General features: G+C 46.8%; 1 protein-coding gene across 1 annotated transcript in view; it reads left to right on the top strand.

The window, feature by feature from the left end:
• Positions 1–700: 700 nt before the first annotated feature.
• LOC111975916 (glutamate receptor ionotropic, NMDA 3A) overlaps positions 701–19,750 on the top strand; it is a 32,368-nt gene continuing 13,318 nt past the window's right edge. Inside the window, exons 1-4 of the mRNA XM_024004593.2 lie at positions 701–1,334; positions 9,022–10,114; positions 10,249–10,394; positions 15,376–15,491. Of these exons, the coding sequence (XP_023860361.2) occupies positions 712–1,334; positions 9,022–10,114; positions 10,249–10,394; positions 15,376–15,491 (1,978 nt within the window). The 5' untranslated portion in view covers positions 701–711. The remainder of the gene's footprint in view (positions 1,335–9,021; positions 10,115–10,248; positions 10,395–15,375; positions 15,492–19,750) is intronic.

Below are 19,750 nucleotides of genomic sequence, written 5' to 3'. Positions count from 1 at the left end.
GGGAACCCGACGAGACAAAGAATGAATTGCAATTTGTGCGTTCCATCTCTCCTGTTGTGCTTGCTGCAGCAAAGCAAATTAGCAGCATGTCAGGGAGGGTTATGAAGACGGGTAGCCCAACTTTGAATGGCTATGTGGCGGTAATCAACAGATGGATTGAAATTGGCACTTTCATCTGTTGATAAAGTTTTTTGAATCAAAATGTGACTTAGGAGAGCATAAGCTCAAAGTTTTGTTTAATGAAAAAGGGATTATAAAGATAACCATTTTGATAGATAAAAATGTTTCTCCATCCTTTAACATACAGAGGGCGTTTGAATTTGAGTCAGTGAGTCGAGTTGTAGTCTCTCCGAAAATATTTCACTGAATAATTTGTTTTGGTTCTTATATCCAGCTTGATCTATTTTCCTTTTTGAAAATGAAGCCTTCATAATGCATTTTATAAGCCCTACATAGATGGTTCACAACTCATTTATAAGCAAATGTCATACTGAAGAGAGTGTAAAGTCAATACAGTATGTAGGTTGCTCTGCCAAATGTAACATAACCACTATGTCATACCCTCACAAAGCTGTGCTTTACAAAGGGTGAGCAATGCTATCTTTGATTATAGAAATTGCGTGACTCATGCTCCTGTTGTTTTCTTTAGATCTGACAATCTTTCTTATTCTGTCTCTCTCTATCTCCTCCCAGAACCGCTTCCACTTGCAGATGGTTACGCGGATCCCACCGTCAGGCCTGTCAGAGCTGCTGCTGACTATTCTCCAGCGGAGRGGCTGGCAGGAGGGCATGGCTGTGCTGTGCCAGGGCTGGGAGGAGGCTGGCCTGCTGGAACTACTGGAGCTCCAGAGCCGCCTTGGCTGGGGCGGCACCCGCTGGCACCTCCGAGCCCTCCTCAACCTCACCCGGGCCGGGCCCACAGAATCCGAAATCCAGGACTTCCTTTCGGAACACTTCCGGGGACAGGGGCCAAGTCAGATTCTGCCACCAGCCGCGGTACTGCTGTTCGGGGCCGACCCGGAGTGTGCAGCGGCGGTGCTGCGGAGTGCCCAGGACTTGGGGCATACGCTGCCCACAGTGCACTGGGTGCTGGGCTACCCACTGAGCCCCGACACCCTGCACTCCATCGGCCTGCCCCTGGGGCTGCTAGCCTACGGTGAGGTGGAGCGCAAGCCGCTGGACTTCTACATCCGCGACGCGCTGCAGCTGGTGGGCCAAGCTGTGGCAGCAGCCACAGTGGTGCGTCCCGACCTGGCGCTCATCCAGAACATGGTCAACTGCTACGACAAGCCCAACAAGCACGAGGTGCCCTCGTCCGGACAGTATCTCGCCAGGTAAAGCTGGTTTACTTTTAACCTTTGACTCACAAAGTCTCTGGAGGTTTGAATGATTATTTTACACACATACACACACTCACATTAAGTTTGAGATCACTTTKTTGGTCAATTGCACACAGCGTCCGTCTGAAATTTGACTTCCGCTTTTAACCCAACCCCTCTGAAAGACACACATAAATACACAGGATTTGGAGAGGTACGGGGTGCTGCCACACTGGGCACCCAGAGAGCTGTTGTTGTGGGGGGTTAAGTGCCTTGCTCAAGGGCACAACGGCAGACAGTGGCATCTAGGATTTAATACCAGCAACCCTCCGGTTGCCAGCTCTCATCCTACCAGGTTTTTCCCGTCGGACCCGGGATTCGAACCGGTTGCTGGCTTGCCTCTCTAACCGCTGGGCTACCTGCCGCATACATATATATTGTACATACAGTGCCTTCGGAAAATTTCCACATTTTGTTACGTTACAGCCTTACTCTAAATTGGATTAAATCAAAAAAGTTCCTCAGCAATCTACACACAATACCCCATAATGASAAAGCGAAGAAWWWWWWTTATTTTTTTGCAAATTTATTACAAATAAAAAACAGAAATACCTTATTTACATAAGTATTCAGACCCTTTGCTATGAGACTTGAAATTGAGCTCAGGTGCATCCTGTTTCCATTGATCATCCTTGAGATTGGAGTCCACCTGTGCTAAATTCAATTGATTGGACATGATTTGGAAAGGCACACACCTTTCTAAATAAGGTCCCACAGTTAACAGTGCATATCAGAGCAAAAACAAAGCCTTGAGGTCGAAGGAATTGCCTGTAGAGCTCCGAGACAGGATTGTGTTGAGGCACAGATCTGGGGAAGGATGCAGAATTGATTGTTATGCAGCATTGATTGTCCCCAAGAACACAGTGGCTTCCATCATTCTTAAATGAAAGAAGTTTGGAACCACCAAGACTCTTTCTAGAGCTGGCCGTCTGACCAAACTGAGCAATCGGGGGAGAAGGGCCTTGGTCAGGGAGGTGACCAAGAACCCAATGGTCACTCTGACAGAGCTCTAGAGTTCCTCTGTGGAGATGGGAGAACCTTCCAGAAGAGCAGCACTCCCCCAATCAGGCCTTTATGGTACACTCTAAAAAATAAAATGTTCCTGGAGTATCCTTTAGGGGTTTAGGGGAACCCCTATAAGTTATTCTAAGTATCCCTTTTAATGGATCCTCGAAGAACGTTTTGAAGAACGTTTTGAAGAACGTTTTGAAGAACGTTTTGAGGTTCATTTTTGGACTACCCCCCCCTGTTATTATTAATGATAACAATATGCATAACAATAACACAATATTTTAGTTCTCAGTGTTAATTATGATTTTAGTGGCAAAAATCCAAATATGAGGTAAATGCCCAGCAGAGCCCCAAGTCCAATGGCTATATCCTCTGCCGTGTTGATATTCTCCGTTTAAAAAATACATTTTAAAATTGGTCACATGCACATATTTAGCAGATGTTATTGTGGGTGTAGCAAAATGCTTATGTTCCTAGCTCCAACAGTGTAGTAGTAACTAACAATTCACAACAATACACACAAATCTAAATGTAAAAGAATGGAATTAAGAAATATATAGATATTAGGACGAGCAATGTCGGAGTGGCATTGACTAAATACAGTAGAATAGAATACAGTATATACATATGAGATGAGTAAAGCAGTATGTAAACATTATTAAAGTGACTAGTGTTCCATTTTTAAAGTGGCCAGTGATTCCATGTCTACGTATATAGGGCAGCAGCCTCTAAGGTGCAGGGTTGAGTAGCCGGGTGGAAGCTGGCTAGTGATGGTTATTTAACAGTCTGGTGGCCTTGAGATAGAAGCTGTTTTTCAGTCTCTCGGTCCCAGCTTTGATGCACCTGTACTGACCTCGCCTTCTGGATGGTAGTGGGGTGAACAGGCCGTGGCTCTGGTGGTTGATGTCCTTGATGATCTTTTTGGCCTTCCTGTGACATCGGGTGGTGTAGGTGTCCTGGAGGGCAGGCAGTGTGCCCCCGGTGATGCGTTGGGCAGATCGTACCACCCTCTGGAGAGCCCTGCGGTTCCAGGCGGTGCAGTTGCCGTACCAGGCGGTGATACAGCCCGACAGGATGCTGTCAATTGTGCATCTGTAAAAGTTTCTGAGGGTCTTAGGGGCCAAATAAATTAGCAAAAATGTATAAAACCTGTTTTTGCTTCATCATRATGGGGTATTGTGTGTAGATTGATGAAGAAAAAAGCAATTTAATCAATTTTAGAATAAGGCTGTAAATGTAACAACATGTGGAAAATGTCAAGGGGTCTGAATACTTTCCAAATGCACCGTACATACGTACATAAATACGTACTCTTACATCTCCTCCTTTTAGCCAAGTTGTGTCTGAATATAGTGTTTTTGGGTCCATATTATTATAATGGACTTGGTAAGTGCTATAGACAGTTGAGTAGTGGTTCTTTCCCAGTGTTTGCATGAGTCTGCAAATAGGCCTATCTCTTGCTGAGGTCAGACTGCTAGTCACCCCTAACCACAGAGCAGCTCCTCCAAACACAGCGATAGATGCAGCCTCCTGTGTATGGAGTGAGGCTAGAGTGTGTTTGTACACGCACATGCATACATATACACATACACACAGACAGATACTCACACGCGCACGTACACACACACACACAATACTTTCTCTCACACACATACACACAGACAGATACTCACACGCACACACTCTCTATCTTCCTGTCTCACACACACACACACACACACATGCGCGTGTGCGCGCGTGCACCCAGCTGGAATACAAACATGAAGTGGAGGAGGGTAGAGCTTTAAGCTTTATTCATGAGTTCCAGTCAGTTGCCTCCCAAATAGGGGAGCCAGCCAGGCAGGCAGGCTTCCTTATCAAAAGAGCCCACAGCCCTCTCTGCCTCTCGGTGGCTCAGAGCAGAGCGACAGCAGCACACAGCTTTACACCCGCTGTATCTGCCATGCACCAGAGTAACAACAGCCGCGCAAGCTAGCCATGCAGACAGTGTCTCAGCACAAAAACACAATAGGATGAGCTACAATTGGGCCCAATTGTACCCCGACTCAGCTAAAACATGTTGGAAAAAATAATATAGTGGAAATTATGAAGGAAATAAGTGGTGGCAGCTGGACTGCTAGAGTACTGGTGTATCACATTTATTCATTGGCGTAAAAAGGCAAGCCATTTTCCCGTAGTGAGCAGTAAGCTTCAAGAGTAGAGTTTGTTGCCTGGGGCTTCAACACAGAGGAGAATGATTACAACATTACGGCGTCTCCGCGTATGAGAAACATTTTGGAAATCACCCCATTATAACTATATTCAGTTCTACCAAGTCATTTAAGAGGGCCATCAAATTCATGGGATTGCACCGGGTGCCTTGTGCCTAGTAAAGATCGACGATGTCAAGCTTACGACGACGTTTTGCTCAAGAACAACTCCATGATGAAGTGTCATAATCATGATGGCACTTAGACACATAACAGCTACATAACAGAACAGCTATTAGAGTGAAGAGGGCTTCGGGGGAGGAAGGAATGGAATATGAGAGAAATACACGAGGGATGGTAGTGAGTAAAGAGAGGAGCAGTAGAGAAACCCAAACGGTACAGGTTGGGGGGGGGGCTTTTAAGTAATTACAACCTGTAGCTACTGGTAAAGAGAAACGCATAGCCTTTCCATGTAATGATGTAATGGCATTCATCAGCTCCTTTTCCCTCTTGTGGGACTGAGGAGAAGGAGGGGAGGTGGAGGGCTATATAGGCTGAGATAGGGAGAAATTAATTACCTAAAGGTATAGAGCCAAATTACCCTTTTCTGATTCATCCATCCCTCCGCCTTTTTCTTTTCGATGGAAGGAGTTCAGCAGCGGTCACGCGGCGCCACCTCAGTTATTAATGGCCGCACACATTACTCATGACTCAACATGACTGTCACAACTGCCCTTAGCCAATGAGATTGGCTGGATCTGAATTTCCTGAAGTGACCCCTTCACTAGGCTAAGCTAAACTCATATGCCGTAACTAATTGGAGGGCTAACCATTAGTGGCTAATGTTTCGCTAAACATGGATCCGAGGCAGACATTTTGTCAAATCTACGTGGAATTTGAAAAAGTCATAACCTGTTGTTTTGAGGGTGAAATTTCAACCCAATGATTGTTATCATTGTAACCAATTTTCAACTTAGACAAACCATGTATAAAATATGTTGAATTTGTACCTTTGAAACAATTTCAGATGTTCAACGTTATACCAACTATAAAACACAAACAAAAAACAATAGGTTCGGCAGCATCTCCTATTGGAGAGTTGATCTACAGCTATTAATTTGGTCTCCCATCCAGGGTTTTAAACTAGCCCAGCTTTTACATTTGTCGCTGACTACTACCAATGTGTTATCGTGAGAATGATTGTTGAGAGACCTCTTAATAACTAAATATATTCACTGTTGCTATGGAAGTCATTCCTAAAGGTAGGCTTAACAGAGAACAAGACACATCTATCCAAGCAGAAGACACATCTCCTTCATATGCTTATATTTGGTTGCGTTGACAACCAAACACAATTCAATATCCAGTTTGTCTACAAATGAATAATTTATATGTTGGATTCACATCTCCATCTCAACCAAGAATCTAAGTTAAAGAATAGGACTAAATCAAATCAAGCTTCAAATGCACTTTAACATGGATTCTTATTTGAGATGGAGACGTGAATCCAACATACAGTGGGGCAAAAAAGTATTTAGTCAGCCACCAATTGTGCAAGTTCTCACACTTAAAAAGATGAGAGAGGCCTGTAATTTTCATCATAGGTACACTTCAACTWTGACAGACAAAATGAGGAAAGAAATCCAGAAAATCACATTGTAGGATTTTTAATGAATTTATTTGCAAATTATGGTYGAAAATAAGTATTTGGTCAATAACAAAAGTTTATCTCAATACTTTGTTATATACCCTTTGTTGGCAATGACAGAGGTCAAACGTTTTCTGAAAGTTTTCACAAGGTTTTCACACACTGTTGCTGGTATTTTGGCCCATTCCTCCATGCAGATCTCCTCTAGAGCAGTGATGTTTTGGGGCTGTTGCTGGGCAAACAACGGACTTTCACTCCCTCCAAAGATTTTCTATGGGGTTGAGATCTGGAGACTGGCTAGGCCACTCCCAGGACCTTGAAATGCTTCGTTACGAGCCACTCCTTCGTTGCCGCGGGCGGTGTGTTTGGGATCATTGTCATGCTGAAAGACCCAGCCACGTTTCATTTTCAATGCCCATTGCTGATGGAAGGAGGTTTTTCACTCAAAATCTCACGAATACATGGCCCCATTCATTCTTTCCTTTACACGGATAAGTCGTCCTGGTCCCTTTGCAGAAAAACAGCCCCAAAGCATGATGTTTCCACCCCATGCTTCACAGTAGGTATGGTGTTCTTTGGAATGCAACTCAGCATTCTTTGTCCTCCAAACACGACGAGTTGAGTTTTTACCAGAAAGTTCTTATTTTGGTTTCATCTGCCATTATGACACTTCTCCCAATCTTCTTCTGGATCATCCAAATGCTCTCTAGCAAACTTCAGACGGGCCTGGACATTGTACTGGCTTTAAGCAGGGGGACACGTCTGGCACTGCGAGGATTTGAGTCCCTGGCGGCGTAGTGTGTTACTGATGGTAGGCTTTGTTACTTTGGTCCCAGCTCTCTGCAGGTCATTCACTATCGGTCCCCCCGTGTGGTTTCTGGATTTTTGCCTCACCGTTTCTTGTGATCATTTTGACCCCACGGGTGAGAATCTTGCGTGGATCGGGGAGATTATCAGTGGTCTTTGTATGTCTTCCATTTCCTAATAATTGCTCCCACAGTTGATTTCTTTCTTAAACCAAGCTGCTTACCTATTTTGCAGATTCAGTCTTCCCAGCCTGGTGCAGGTCCTAGCAATTTTGTTTCTGGTGTCCTTTGAAGCTCTTTGGTCTTGGCCATAGTGGAGTTTGGAGTGTGACTGTTTGAGGTTGTGACAGGTGTCTTTTATACTGATTAACAAGTTCAAACAGGTGCCATTAATACAGGTAAGAGTGGAGGACAGAGGAGCCTCTTAAAGAAGAAGTTACAGGTCTGTGAGAGCAGAAATCTGCCTTGTTTGTAGGTGACCAAATACTTATTTTCCACCATAATTTGCAAATAAATTCATAAAAAATCCTACAATGTGATTTTCTGGATTTTCTTTTCTCATTTTGTCTGTCATAGTTGAAGTGTACCTATGATGAAAATTACAGGCCTCTCTCATCTTTTTAAGTGGGAGAACTTGCACAATTGGTGGCTGACTAAATACTTTTTTGCCCCACTGTATACATTATTCATTTGTAGATAAACTGGAATTTGTTGACATCCAAACAATTGAATATCACTTTGCAATACAGTAAATAGCCTATTGACAAGTTAACAAATGGTATGTTGGATTCACGTCTCCAACTTAACCAAAAATCTAAGTTAAAGAATASGATTAAGCCAGTGGCTCAGATAAAACTATCCTGCATTGTCAACCAAACACAATTCAATCATATTTTTCTAATACAGGAAATAGCTTAAAGTTAAGGCTATCTTACAAACTAATGTAACAGTATTTATTCAACATTTTGAGGTTAGACTAATGTAACTATAAATGTCTTCTTATGTAATCATAGAAAGCGTGCATGTTCAATATAGCATGCAAATGTCGCAGATCTTCACAATTGCCATAATAATCAGTGCAGAGTCTTGAACAGCATTGATAACTTGCACTAATATACAGTAATTTAATGTATTAATCTCAACTGCAATCCAGGTCATTTGGTTGTGCACAGTGATTTATACGACACATTAAGTTGTTGTATAAATACAAATATCAGACATTGTATTCCCATTTATTGTGCTTTTSAAATGTTGAAAGCGCAGCTAACACATTTAGATGACATTAAACCAAAAATCAGACATTGTTCTTCCATTGGAATTTGGTTTTACTTTTAAATGGTAGAAAGCATAGTGATAGAAAGCATAGTGGGAATTCAACAAACTTCTGGCTGTCTTTTTGAGTGTGCGAATAAAGTTTGAAATCTCATTGTTCAATGTCTCAACCAAATAGGACCCACATTTCCATATAGAAAGGATGTGGCGTGCCCCGTGGGACACTACATTTTTCTTGACAAAGCTGAGCCTAGAGTTTACAGTCTGTGAGGAGGCCCAAAGTGTGCCAGTCAGAAAACAGCTAATCCACAGGAAAACATCTAGCTGTCAGTCAGGGTTGTGATGATACACTGTTGGCCTTGCTGCAAGTGCAGGGTGGATTAGTTTGGCTTCAATAGATGCCAATCCGGGTTTCGACATGTTGTACTACAGTACCGGTGTCTGTCTAGACTGTGCTGCAGGTCAGATGTGTCACTTACTGCTATGCAGTTCACTGTCCATCCATTTTGTACAGTAAGTTTGAAACTGTACAGTCTGACTCACTATCCCTCTGGCAAGAAGCTATTGGAGTCCATACATGCCCCTCCCCTCCCCCCACCACACCATAAGAAATAATCTATGGGAAACACTGGTGATTTATTATGCGCTGGCTTCGGACTCTCACAAGTGCATGCAATAAATAGTCTGAATCTAATGTGATCTCCTCTGGCCCATAGATTCCTGTCTAACACGTCGTTCTCAGGGCTGACAGGGCCGGTGTCGGTGCAGAGGAACCTGTCCCGGGTTCTCACCTCTCAGCGCTTCCACATCTGGAGCCTGCGGCGGGATGCGGTGGGCCAGCCCACCTGGGTGACGGTGGGCAGCTGGGAGGGGGGCCGCCTGAAGGTGGAGGACCAGAGCCTTTGGCAGGGTCCCAATGGCAAGGGCCARGACCGGGGGGAGGGCCAGAGGAGTGGGGGCCGGTGGCAGCCAGGCATGCCTGTGGCAGACAGCCGGGTGCGGGTAGTTACCCTGGTGGAGCATCCCTTTGTATTCACGCGGGAAGTCGATGAGGACGGGAACTGCCCGGCGGGACAGTACTGCCTGGACGCAGGGACGAACAGCTCGGACATGCTGGAGAGCTACTTCAGCGAGCGTGCCTCGGGAAACTCTACCTTCCTGCCCACGGACTACAGCAAGTGTTGCTACGGATACTGCATTGACCTGCTGGAGAAACTGGCAGAGGACTTGCGCTTTGAGTACGACCTGTACATCGTGGGTGACGGGAAGTATGGAGCGTCGAAGAGCGGCCGCTGGACAGGGCTGGTGGGCGACCTGCTCAATGGCGTGGCCGACATGGCCGTCACCTCATTCAGCATTAACTCAGTGCGTAGCCGCGTCATCGACTTCACCTCGCCCTTCTTCTCCACCTCGCTGGGCATCCTGGTGCGCAGCAAGGACACAGCGGCGCCCATTGGTGCCTTCATGTGGCCCCTTCACTGGTCCATGTGGGTGGGTATCTTCGTGGCACTGCACATCACCGCCCTCTTCCTCACCCTCTACGAGTGGAAAAGCCCTTTTGGCATGACGCCACACGGACGCAACCGCCTGCGGGTCTTCTCCTACTCGTCGGCGCTCAACCTGTGCTACGCCATCCTGTTCGGCCGCACGGTCTCCAGCAAGACGCCCAAGTGCTGGACGGGTCGGTTTCTGATGAACCTGTGGGCCATCTTCTGCCTGCTGGTGCTGTCCAGCTATACAGCCAACCTGGCCGCCGTCATGGTCGGCGAGAAGACCTTCGAGGAGCTCTCGGGGATCCACGACGCCAAGGTGAGGCGAACTCTTCTCTCCCACCACAATCTTGTTCTCCCTCACCCTCTGTCTCTCTAATCTTCCCTCTCTCTCCCTCCCTTCCTCCTCTCCCTTCATCCCTTCCCCCTCTGCCTTCCTCCCTTCCACCCCAGCTCCATCACCCATCCCATGGTTTCAGGTTTGGCACAGTGAGGGAAAGCAGCGCTGAGGAGTACATGAAGAAGAGTTTCCCAGAGATGCACGAGTACATGAGGCGCTACAATGAGCCCACCACACCCGATGGGGTGTCCACCCTCAAGTAAGAGATCACAACCCTACTTCTGGAGAGCTACAGGGTGTGCAAGCTTTTGTTCCAGCCCTACACTCACATACCCGATTCAGCTAATCAAGGTCCTAATGAGCAGCTGCTTAGTAGAATCAGCTGTGTTCGAGTGGGGCTGGGACAAAAAGCCTGCACCTGCAGTATCACTCCTAGAGTAGGATTGTTCATGGCACCTCTGAGCTACATCCATAGAAATACTATTTAAAGGCACTTTAACCTACATTTGATTGTATCCATGGGTGTTTATAAGTGTTTTTTAAGTTATTTGGCCAGAGGTGGATCAAGTCGAGCACAGAGTAGATAGATACTTTCTCTGTCAGCTCTGTCTTCCTCTGGGAGAAGTGTTTGTTGTGTTCCTCAAAGAAAGGTCTGTCATCAAGGAAGACAGAAGAGAAAGGCAAAGGAGAGGAGAGGCCAGTGGTATTGCTTCAAAACAAGATCAAATGGGAAAGGGAGCACACACAAACAAACTGTCTCTCTGCGCATGTTGTCCGACTCTCAAGAGACACAAGGCTGCAAAGTTGATCCTCAGGTGGAAGAAGAAGGGTTATAGTTCAATTTAGACCAAGAGAGAAAACAACTGTCATTTGAGCTTGTGATTGTGTAGACTGTGGATCCTCCTATTTTATCTTAGTTTTGTAAAATCTTTTGACAAGATTAGCCAGTAGCCACATAGACATGTTTGAATATTGTGTTACAAAATAACTTAACCAATACTACCTGAAGAGTGATCCTAGGGAGTGATAGATAAAGGGGGAGTAATCAGGGTAGTGATGAAGTCCAGGTGTGCCTCATGAGGCGCAGGTGTGCGTAATGAGGGTTGCCAAGTGTGCGTAATGATGGGTTGCCAGGACTGGTGGTTAGTAAAGCCGGAGAGGGGGAGTAGACGTGACAGTACCTCCCTGACTCGCGGCTCCAGCCCCAGGACGACGCCAGCCAAGGGGGCGGCCCCGAGGGCAAGGAGCGGGCCGGTCCGGATGGGGAAGGTAGAAATCTCGTATGATGTTGGGATCTAGAATGTCGTCCACCAGAATCCAACACTGCTCCTCTGGACCATACCCCTCCCAGTCCACCAGGTATTGGAGCCGACCCCCACGGCGTTGGGAGTCCACGAGGGATCTGATGGCATAGGTGGGATCTCCTTTGACGTCCAGGGGAGGCGGAAGGGTATCGTGGGAGGCGGCTTCAGCCAGGGGACCAGGAACCACTGGCCTGAAGAGGGAGACATGAAAAGAGGGTGAGATTTGGTAGTTAGTGGGGAGCTGTAATCTATATGTCACCTTGTTGACCCTCCATAGAACCTTGAACGTCCCCACAAACCAGGGGCTCAGTTTCTTACAGGGCAGGCGGAGTGGGAGGTTCCTGGTGGAGAGCCAGATGCAATCACCAGGATGGAACACGGGAGCCTCACTGAAGTGGCGTTCCGCCTGCTTCTTCTGGTGGCGGACGGCACACTGGAGCCTCACGTAGGCATCGTTCCAAACTTCTTCTGCGTGCCTGAACCACGGAGCCAGGGTCGGCTGATAACCCAGAACACACTGGAAGGGAGTCAGCCCGGTGGAGGAGTGACGCAATGAATTCTGGGTGTAATCCGCCCAGGGAAGGAATCGGGCCCACTCTCCCTGCCGGTCCTGACAGTGACTCCTCAGGAAGCTCCCTAGCTCCTGGTTCATCATCTCCACCTGCCCGTTAGACTGAGGCCGGTATCCGGAAGTGACCCCCAGCTTCTCCATGAAGGTTTTCCATACCCGTGACGTGAATTGGGGGCCACGGTCGGAGACGATGTCCTTCGGAAAGCCATAGTGCCGGAAGACCTGCTGGAACAGTGCCTCAGAGACCTGGAGAGTGGTAGGGAGACCAGAAAGAGGGACAAAATGACAGGATTTCGCGAATCTGTCCACAACCTCTAAAATGGTGGTGAAACCATCAGAGAAGGGGAGAACAGTGACAAAATCTTTGGACAGCTGTGACGGGAAGGGGAAGTAGTTTACCCTGCTGGAACGTGAAGGGGAGTTTTGGATTGAGTACATACTGAACATGAGTTGACATAGTAGACGACGTCCTGTGCCAAAGTGGAACACCAGTATTTATCAGAAAGGGATTGGATGGTGTGGGTGATACCTGGATATCCAGCGGCGAGGGATGTGTGTGCCCAGGTCAACAGCTGATCTCTCACCTCCGCAGGAATGTAGATGCACTCTGGAGGGCAGGTGGTAGGAACGGGTTCCCTCTCTAGAGCTAGGCAGATGTCCACATCTACGTCCCACAACACGGGGCCAACAATAAGGGAGGAACGATTGATGGGCTAAAGGGCACCCACAGGACCCTCCACCGACGTTGAACCACAGGGTGTGGGAAAGCAGTTCCTCCGACATCCTGGTCCTCAGGCGATGATTCTCATCTTAGACCAAGAGATGGGGGGTTTATGAAGTTGAAGCCACGGGAGGCCGAGGATGACTTTGTGCACAGGTGCAGAGGTGATGAGAAAGGGAAGGCTTTGAGGGTGCTGTGACGTGCGTAATAGTGCCGGGTCCCCACTGTCATTTATCCAGGGCTCGGACCAAACAGGAAGAGGAGAGCAGGTACACAGGGATGTTGAGGGAGGAGACAAGGGCCTAGTCGATGAAAATCCCTGCAGCACCGGAGTCCACTGGAGCCGTTGAGACAACACCTGAGCGACAGCCAGCCAGTGAAATAGAAACCAGGAAGGGTTTGGCGGAAAACGATGAAGGAATACGGATGATCACGGGGCTGTTCCTCTGCCCCAGTGGACTTCTGGTTAGGATGCACTGGACACAGCTGTAGCCGGTGCCCCTCCTGGCCACAATAGGGACACAACCCCAGCCGTCTCCGGTGACTTAGCTCTGCCGCGGAGAGATGTGATTCCTATCTCCATGGGTTCAGGCTCTGCCTCAGGACAGCCGAAGGAGAAAGGCGAGGGATGAGGGGACCACCGACGCTCCCGAAGAAGGTTGTCCAGACGGATGGCAATCGCGATGAGCACGCCCAGGTAAAGGTTGTCGTCCCGACAAGCCAACTTTGTTTGGACATCCTTGCGCAGTCTTCTTCAGAATAGGGTGTGGAGTGCCGGCTCATTCCATCCACTGGGGGCTGCCACGGTCTGGAAGGTGAGGGCGTACTCCGCAGCAGTCTGGGAACCCTTCCAGAGTTGGAGTAGTCGCCCACCTCCCTCTTTGCCATCCTGTGGATGGTCGAAGACTGCCCTGAACAGAGCTATGAACCCCTCATAGGAACCCAGCTCCTCCTCTCCTCTCTCCCAGACGGCCATAGCAAACTCCAACACCCACCCGTTCAGCAGGGAAATGACCGTGGCAACGTTGGACCTCTCCTGGTGGGGGCTCCCGTCTGATGAGCGAAATAGAAGGAGCACTGGAGTAGGAAGCCACGGCATTTGGATGGAGTCCCGTCATATCTTCCCGGGAGGGGCAGTTGGGCATCGGTGACCTGGGCAGATTGCTGGGTAGGCTGGGAGACTGGTTTGCTGGGTTGATTCATGATAGAGGGCTCTGCTATTTGAAAGTAAATCCTCTCGTGTGGTGTCGAGGTGGTGGAGGATGCGAAGGACCTCATCCGTAGTCGCATGCAGTTGCGCCAGCTGATCGTGGTGTTGGTGGAGTAGGTGTCCCTGTTCGCCAACAGTCTACCATATATATATATATATATATATAGGGGACCACCGACAGATATATATATATATTTATATATATWTTTTTTTTCTTCTGCTGTTTCCATATTTTCGAGGTAGTATTCTGTAACGTAGACCCAGGGAGTCTGGAAGCAAGTGTAGTGTGATTTTTAATGAAAACAACAATGGAATGAATACAAAACAAGAGCAGCGTGTAACAAGGAAAACATAAACAATACTACCTGAAGCGGTGTGCGTAATGAGGGTTGCCAGGTGTGCGTAATGAGGGTTGCCAGGACCAGTGGTTAGTAAACCGGCGACATTGAGCGCCAGAGAGGGGGAGCGGGTGTAGACATGACAAGTTGATCCCTTCTGGAATAAGAGTCCACTCTTCTAAGTGGATGGTTTGATGGATGGTTTGATTAAACAGCCAAACTGCCAGAAAATTGCTAGTAATATCCACTGTTGATTTCTTACCCAAGAGGTCATCCCCATCCTTACAATTGAAGCTGAAGTCAGAGGACTCCAAAGCTGAAACATTTGATAATGTGCAGTTTTGACATCTTGAACCTCCATTATGGTAGTTCCCATGACCCATAATCCTCTCTGGTTCAGCTGATGTGCCTAGTCAGGAGTCAGCATCATAATGGAAGTTGAGTGCCTGATTTGGGCACTGTACTCTGTCTGCATTCATTCCGGGTTTTGTTTGGTCAGACAGGCGATTAATATGTGACAATAAAACATATATTTATCTAATGGCTTTGCTTTACCCTTCTCCTTCTGTCCAATTTCCCTGGAGGACTGATTCTGAGCCCCCCATTTACACTGAGACATGAAGTATAAACATGATGGTGACGAGGGCCATGTGCTGAATCTGGAATGAGGGAGGACATAGCCTTTTTGATGTGTGGTGCATAGGATTGAGACATGGTCAATTTCAAACTTGGCCTGTTTGGTTTGTGGTTTACAACGATTAGGATGTGGCCTAGTTGGTGTGTTATGATTGGGACGTGGCCTAGTTGGTGTGTTGTGATTGAGACATGGCCTGTTTGGTGCGTGGTGATTGGGACGTGGCCTATTTGTTGTGTTGTGATTGGGACGTGGCCTAGTTGGTGTGCTGTGATTGGGACGTGGCCTGTTTGGTGTGTGGTGATTTGGATGTGGCCTGTTTGGTGTGTGGTGATTGGGACGTGGCCTATTTGTTGTGTTGTGATTGGGACGTGGCCTATTTGGAGATTTATGATTGAGATTTGGCCTGTTTGGTGTGTGGTGATTGGGATGTGTATAACCCCTTCACCCTGTGTGTTGAAGGGTAGATCCCCCTCAGCTTGATGCCTTCATCATGGACAAGGCCCTGCTGGACTACGAGGTGTCCATCGACGCAGACTGCAAGCTGCTCACCGTGGGCAAACCCTTCGCCATCGAAGGTAAGAAACCCCTGTGCACCCCAACACAGCATTATTTTGACCTCAAACGTGGTGGCTCTTATCTTCTGTTGTGTGTGTATGCTGGCTGTATGTCTGCCTGTGCATGTTTATGTGTATGTGCGTTACAATGTACATCTCTTTTTATGTGTGTGTGCGAGTGTGTGTTTGCTTGAGTGCCCCAGTGTATAGGTGGGCATGCACTTGTTTGTCTGTGTGTTTGTATTCCCCGTCCTCTCCCTGTTTTTAAGTTCACCCACATCTCAAATTCACATTCTTTTGATTTGAATATGTAATTATTCAAATATGTTTGCTGCTATTTTGTCTGAATCAACACCACACCCCCCCTGTCTCTGAGAGCCGGTGCAGGATTACGAGAAATAAGTGGAAACAGATTCCCGCGCCTCGCCTTTCTGTTTTTGTCTTTCTGCATTGCTGCTCCCACATTGTCCACGCATTAAGGTTCTCTTTTCACCGTCAACCTTTTCTATAGCAGTTCGTAATGGGTTCTGGAGACCCACAGAGTGTGCAGGCTATTACTCCAACCCTGCACGAAGGGAAGGAAACAGCATGAAACAGCGTGAAATGGAGACATACTAGTTCTTGAACTAGTATGAAACTCGTTTTTTATTTTTTATGTTGAACTAAACGTAATTTGCGTGCCTTAATAACACAACCCTAATTCAGTTCACCAAGGTCTTGATGAGTACTTGGTTATCTGTATCAGATGTATTTGTGCAGGGATAGGGCAAAAGCCAGCATGCCCTGTGGGTCTCAACTTCAACCAGGATTGAAGAGCACTGTTTCAGAGAAGCATCCCTCCCTGACCCTGACCCAATATTGCATACCTACTGAGATATAGAATCAAGGAGCTGGGCTGTAAACTTTAGCTGTCATAAGATATTGATATGGCTTATTTAGTTTCCGTGGGACACGTCACTTTCATTTGAGAGGTGGGGAGCGGTAATAGAAGGAATGGGGAAGAGGTGGAACAGTAATGGAAGACGCTGTCATCTCTGTTTTTATTAGACTGAAAGGGCAGGCCTGCGGTGTTGGCTATGTAGAACGTCAGCTCATGCTGTGTATTCAGATTCATCACTGGGCAGGATGCACATACACACACAGATACACACACGCACACTCCTGATTGGCGTTTTACCTTTTCCTCCTGAAATGTTTCAACCGTGAGAGTTGTCTCATGTCATTTCAGCAAGCCATGACACCCACCATCTCAGATTGTTCTGAAATGGTTTATTTAGTTAGAAACAGGCAAGATTGGCATTCCTTAAACATTATTCTGTTGAAATAACATTTTATCTCTGAGAAATTAAGCTAATTGAGTCCACCCAAATTGGCCATTTTAATTGATAAGATTCAGATAATGTCCAATAAATTTTGTTCCCAACATCTGATTTGGACCAAACCTTTTCCTATTAAGGAGAAAGACATAAGAAATCCCCCCCCCAAAACAATAGCCACCCACGCACCCCCCCACACCCCATGCCAATCCCACCCCAGCAACCAGTATACAGTATCAGTTTTCTATGTTTGACAAGTAGTATGATGCTGCGACTTGGATCATTCTAGCTTCTCCATACTATGTAAATGTATTCCCTGTGAATCTGATGATGGTTTTTCCAACCCTGTCCAGAGAAATTGGTAATTGAAGTCACTTGCATTATTTACCTTAATAAAGTAGTGTGAAAGTACCAGGTTCTGACCATTAGATGCTGCTGTTCCTACTATACCGACACATTTTCATAAATTTTGCTGGTCTCTTGTGTTTATTAAATAGATCACAATGTTTTCTTTCCAACTTTGGGTAGAAAACCAATAGTTCCTTTTCAGTCAGTCACTCGGTATAACATACTATGGGAGTCAACGACCAATCATATTCACCTGAAGAAATCACACCCAACGGGCCAATGGATGCAGATATTTCGCTCTTCAGATATGCAGATATTTCACCTGAAGGAAGAACGTTCCACGCAATTTACTAACTGTTCAAGCACACGAAGACTACGAGATTCAGCTCCGACTTAGGTGTCTGTTAGTGGGGAGAGAGTACTCGTCCCCCTAGATGTTCGAGTTTTGGGTCTTGGTATCGGTTTTGTGTTTGCTAAAAGCTAACTACTTTCTGCTTACTTTCTACTCTGCTTGTGTAGCTAATTCTTCCTTGCTTGGGTAGAATTTGTGTTGGCTAAAACCCCACTATTTATACTCTGCTTGTGTAGCCAGTGCTTCCTTCCTTCAGTAAGATGGACAGTGGTAAAAGTAAGTTCAAAAAGGCTAAGCAGCTGAGTTTGAACCTCTGACCGTGCCCTCAGGGCTGTCCTGTTTACCTGGGGTGGAAACACGCTCAGGAGGCTTTGGCTCGGACCAGTTTGTGTGACCATTGTCTCTGGCTGGGCTCAACGTCTGTTGGGCGTCGGGCTGACTTTGTGAGACAGATTGTGGCTGCTGGCAAAGGGTCTTCCGGGGTTGTCTGAGGCCCGGGGGAGAGCGGCAGCGGTGGTCGTAGTTGATAAGGGTCTCATCCCAGCCGAGTGAGGCTTATGCAAGCCCTTAAGCAAGACAGGGATGCCTTGAGCTGTCCGATGGCAGTGGCGAGATGCGTCCAGACACGTAGCAATCACCCAGAGCTGAAACAGATGCATGTCTGTCCCAGAGGGACAACAGCTATCATAGCACTGGTATAGCCAGTGCTATGATAGCCAGTGCTATCATAGCACTTCACCGCCATAGAAAAGGTGCGGGACCAGAAACTCGTAGGCCACACCCTCAAAATGAAACCTCAGAAACTTTCMGTGGGGAGGATGTATAGCCACATGAAAATACGCATCATTCAGCTCTATAGACCAATCGCTGGCATGCACCGACTAGTATAGCCGGCAAAGTGTGAGCATTTTAACTTGCAAACCTTGAGGTGCTTGCTTAAAATCTGCAAGTCCATGATGGGAAGCAGCGTTCCATCGCTTTTGGGACTAAGAAATACTGGCTGTACCAACCGCTCTGTATTTGTTACACGGGGACCACCGGAATAGCCTGCTTTTGAATAAGAGAGGAAATTTCCTCTCTCAAGACAAGCGTTAGGACCTCGAGGACCATTGACGTAATGACGCTACAAAAAGGAGGAGGGTACACAGCGAACTGCAGACCGTACCCCCTCGTCACCGTCCTCATGGTGAAACTGCGCATGCCCYCCTCTGGACGGAGCACGCTGCCAGTCTCCCATACATTATCTCCTGAAGGGGCAGAGCACCACCCTGAAGACTGGGATAAAACAAAAAATGCTCATGCCCTCTTAGAAAAAAAGGTGCTATCTAGAACTTAAAAGGGTTCTTCGGCTGTCCCCGTAGGAGAACCCTTTGAAGAACCCTATTTTGTTCCATGTATAACCATTTCCACAGTGGCTTTTACATGGAATCCAAAAGGGTTTTACCTGGAGCCAAAAAGGGTTTCCCTACGGGGACAGCCGAAGAACCGTTTTGGAACTCTTTTTTTATAAGAGTGTGCTTGTTTTCATATCCGCCACCCTTGACAACCGTTTGTCTGAATGTGGGGAAGGAACTGTGCTTATTATGCCCACAGCTGGACAATACCGCACTCTAGATACACCTGAACACAGATGAACCTTGCATTGGTTTTAATGGTAATTGTCACTTATCACAATAAATATAGTTTCCTGATCATTTTATTGAAAAACATAAGACTGCCATGCAATTCAATATTTTAGTAGGGTTGTCACAACATTTTAGTCCCTAGCCCATTTCTCCATCAAAGTTTTGGGCTTGTAGGAAAAGTCTTGCATAGGAATAGCCCTCGCAGAGAGCGGCCACTTGTTGGACTATGCAAGGAAAGTTGGGTTGAAGCATTAGGTTGCTATTAGCACAAACTGAATGGCTTTAATGGAGGACTGGCTTTAATTGTGAGGATGACCACACAATTATTTTCATAATGAGACAAATCTATTGGTTTTCTACACAAAGTGGCAAAGGAAATGTTGTGATCTATTTAACAAACCCGAGACCAGCAAAATGGATAAAGAGTGTGGCGGTATAGCAGTAGCAGCGGCATCTAGTGGTCAGAACCTGGTGCTTTTCACTTCTTCATGGTAAATAATGCTAGCAACTTCAATTACTAATTTCTCTGACCAGGGGGGAAAAACCCCCACCAGATTCACAGGGAATACATTACATAGTATAGAGAAGCAATACTCCAAGCCACAGCTCCATACTACTTGTCAAACATAGAACTGATAC

This window comes from Salvelinus sp. IW2-2015, linkage group LG16 (genome assembly GCF_002910315.2).
Source record: "Salvelinus sp. IW2-2015 linkage group LG16, ASM291031v2, whole genome shotgun sequence".
Classification (NCBI taxonomy): Eukaryota; Metazoa; Chordata; class Actinopteri; order Salmoniformes; family Salmonidae; genus Salvelinus; species Salvelinus sp. IW2-2015.
This window is presented reverse-complemented; position numbering and strand designations above follow the sequence as displayed.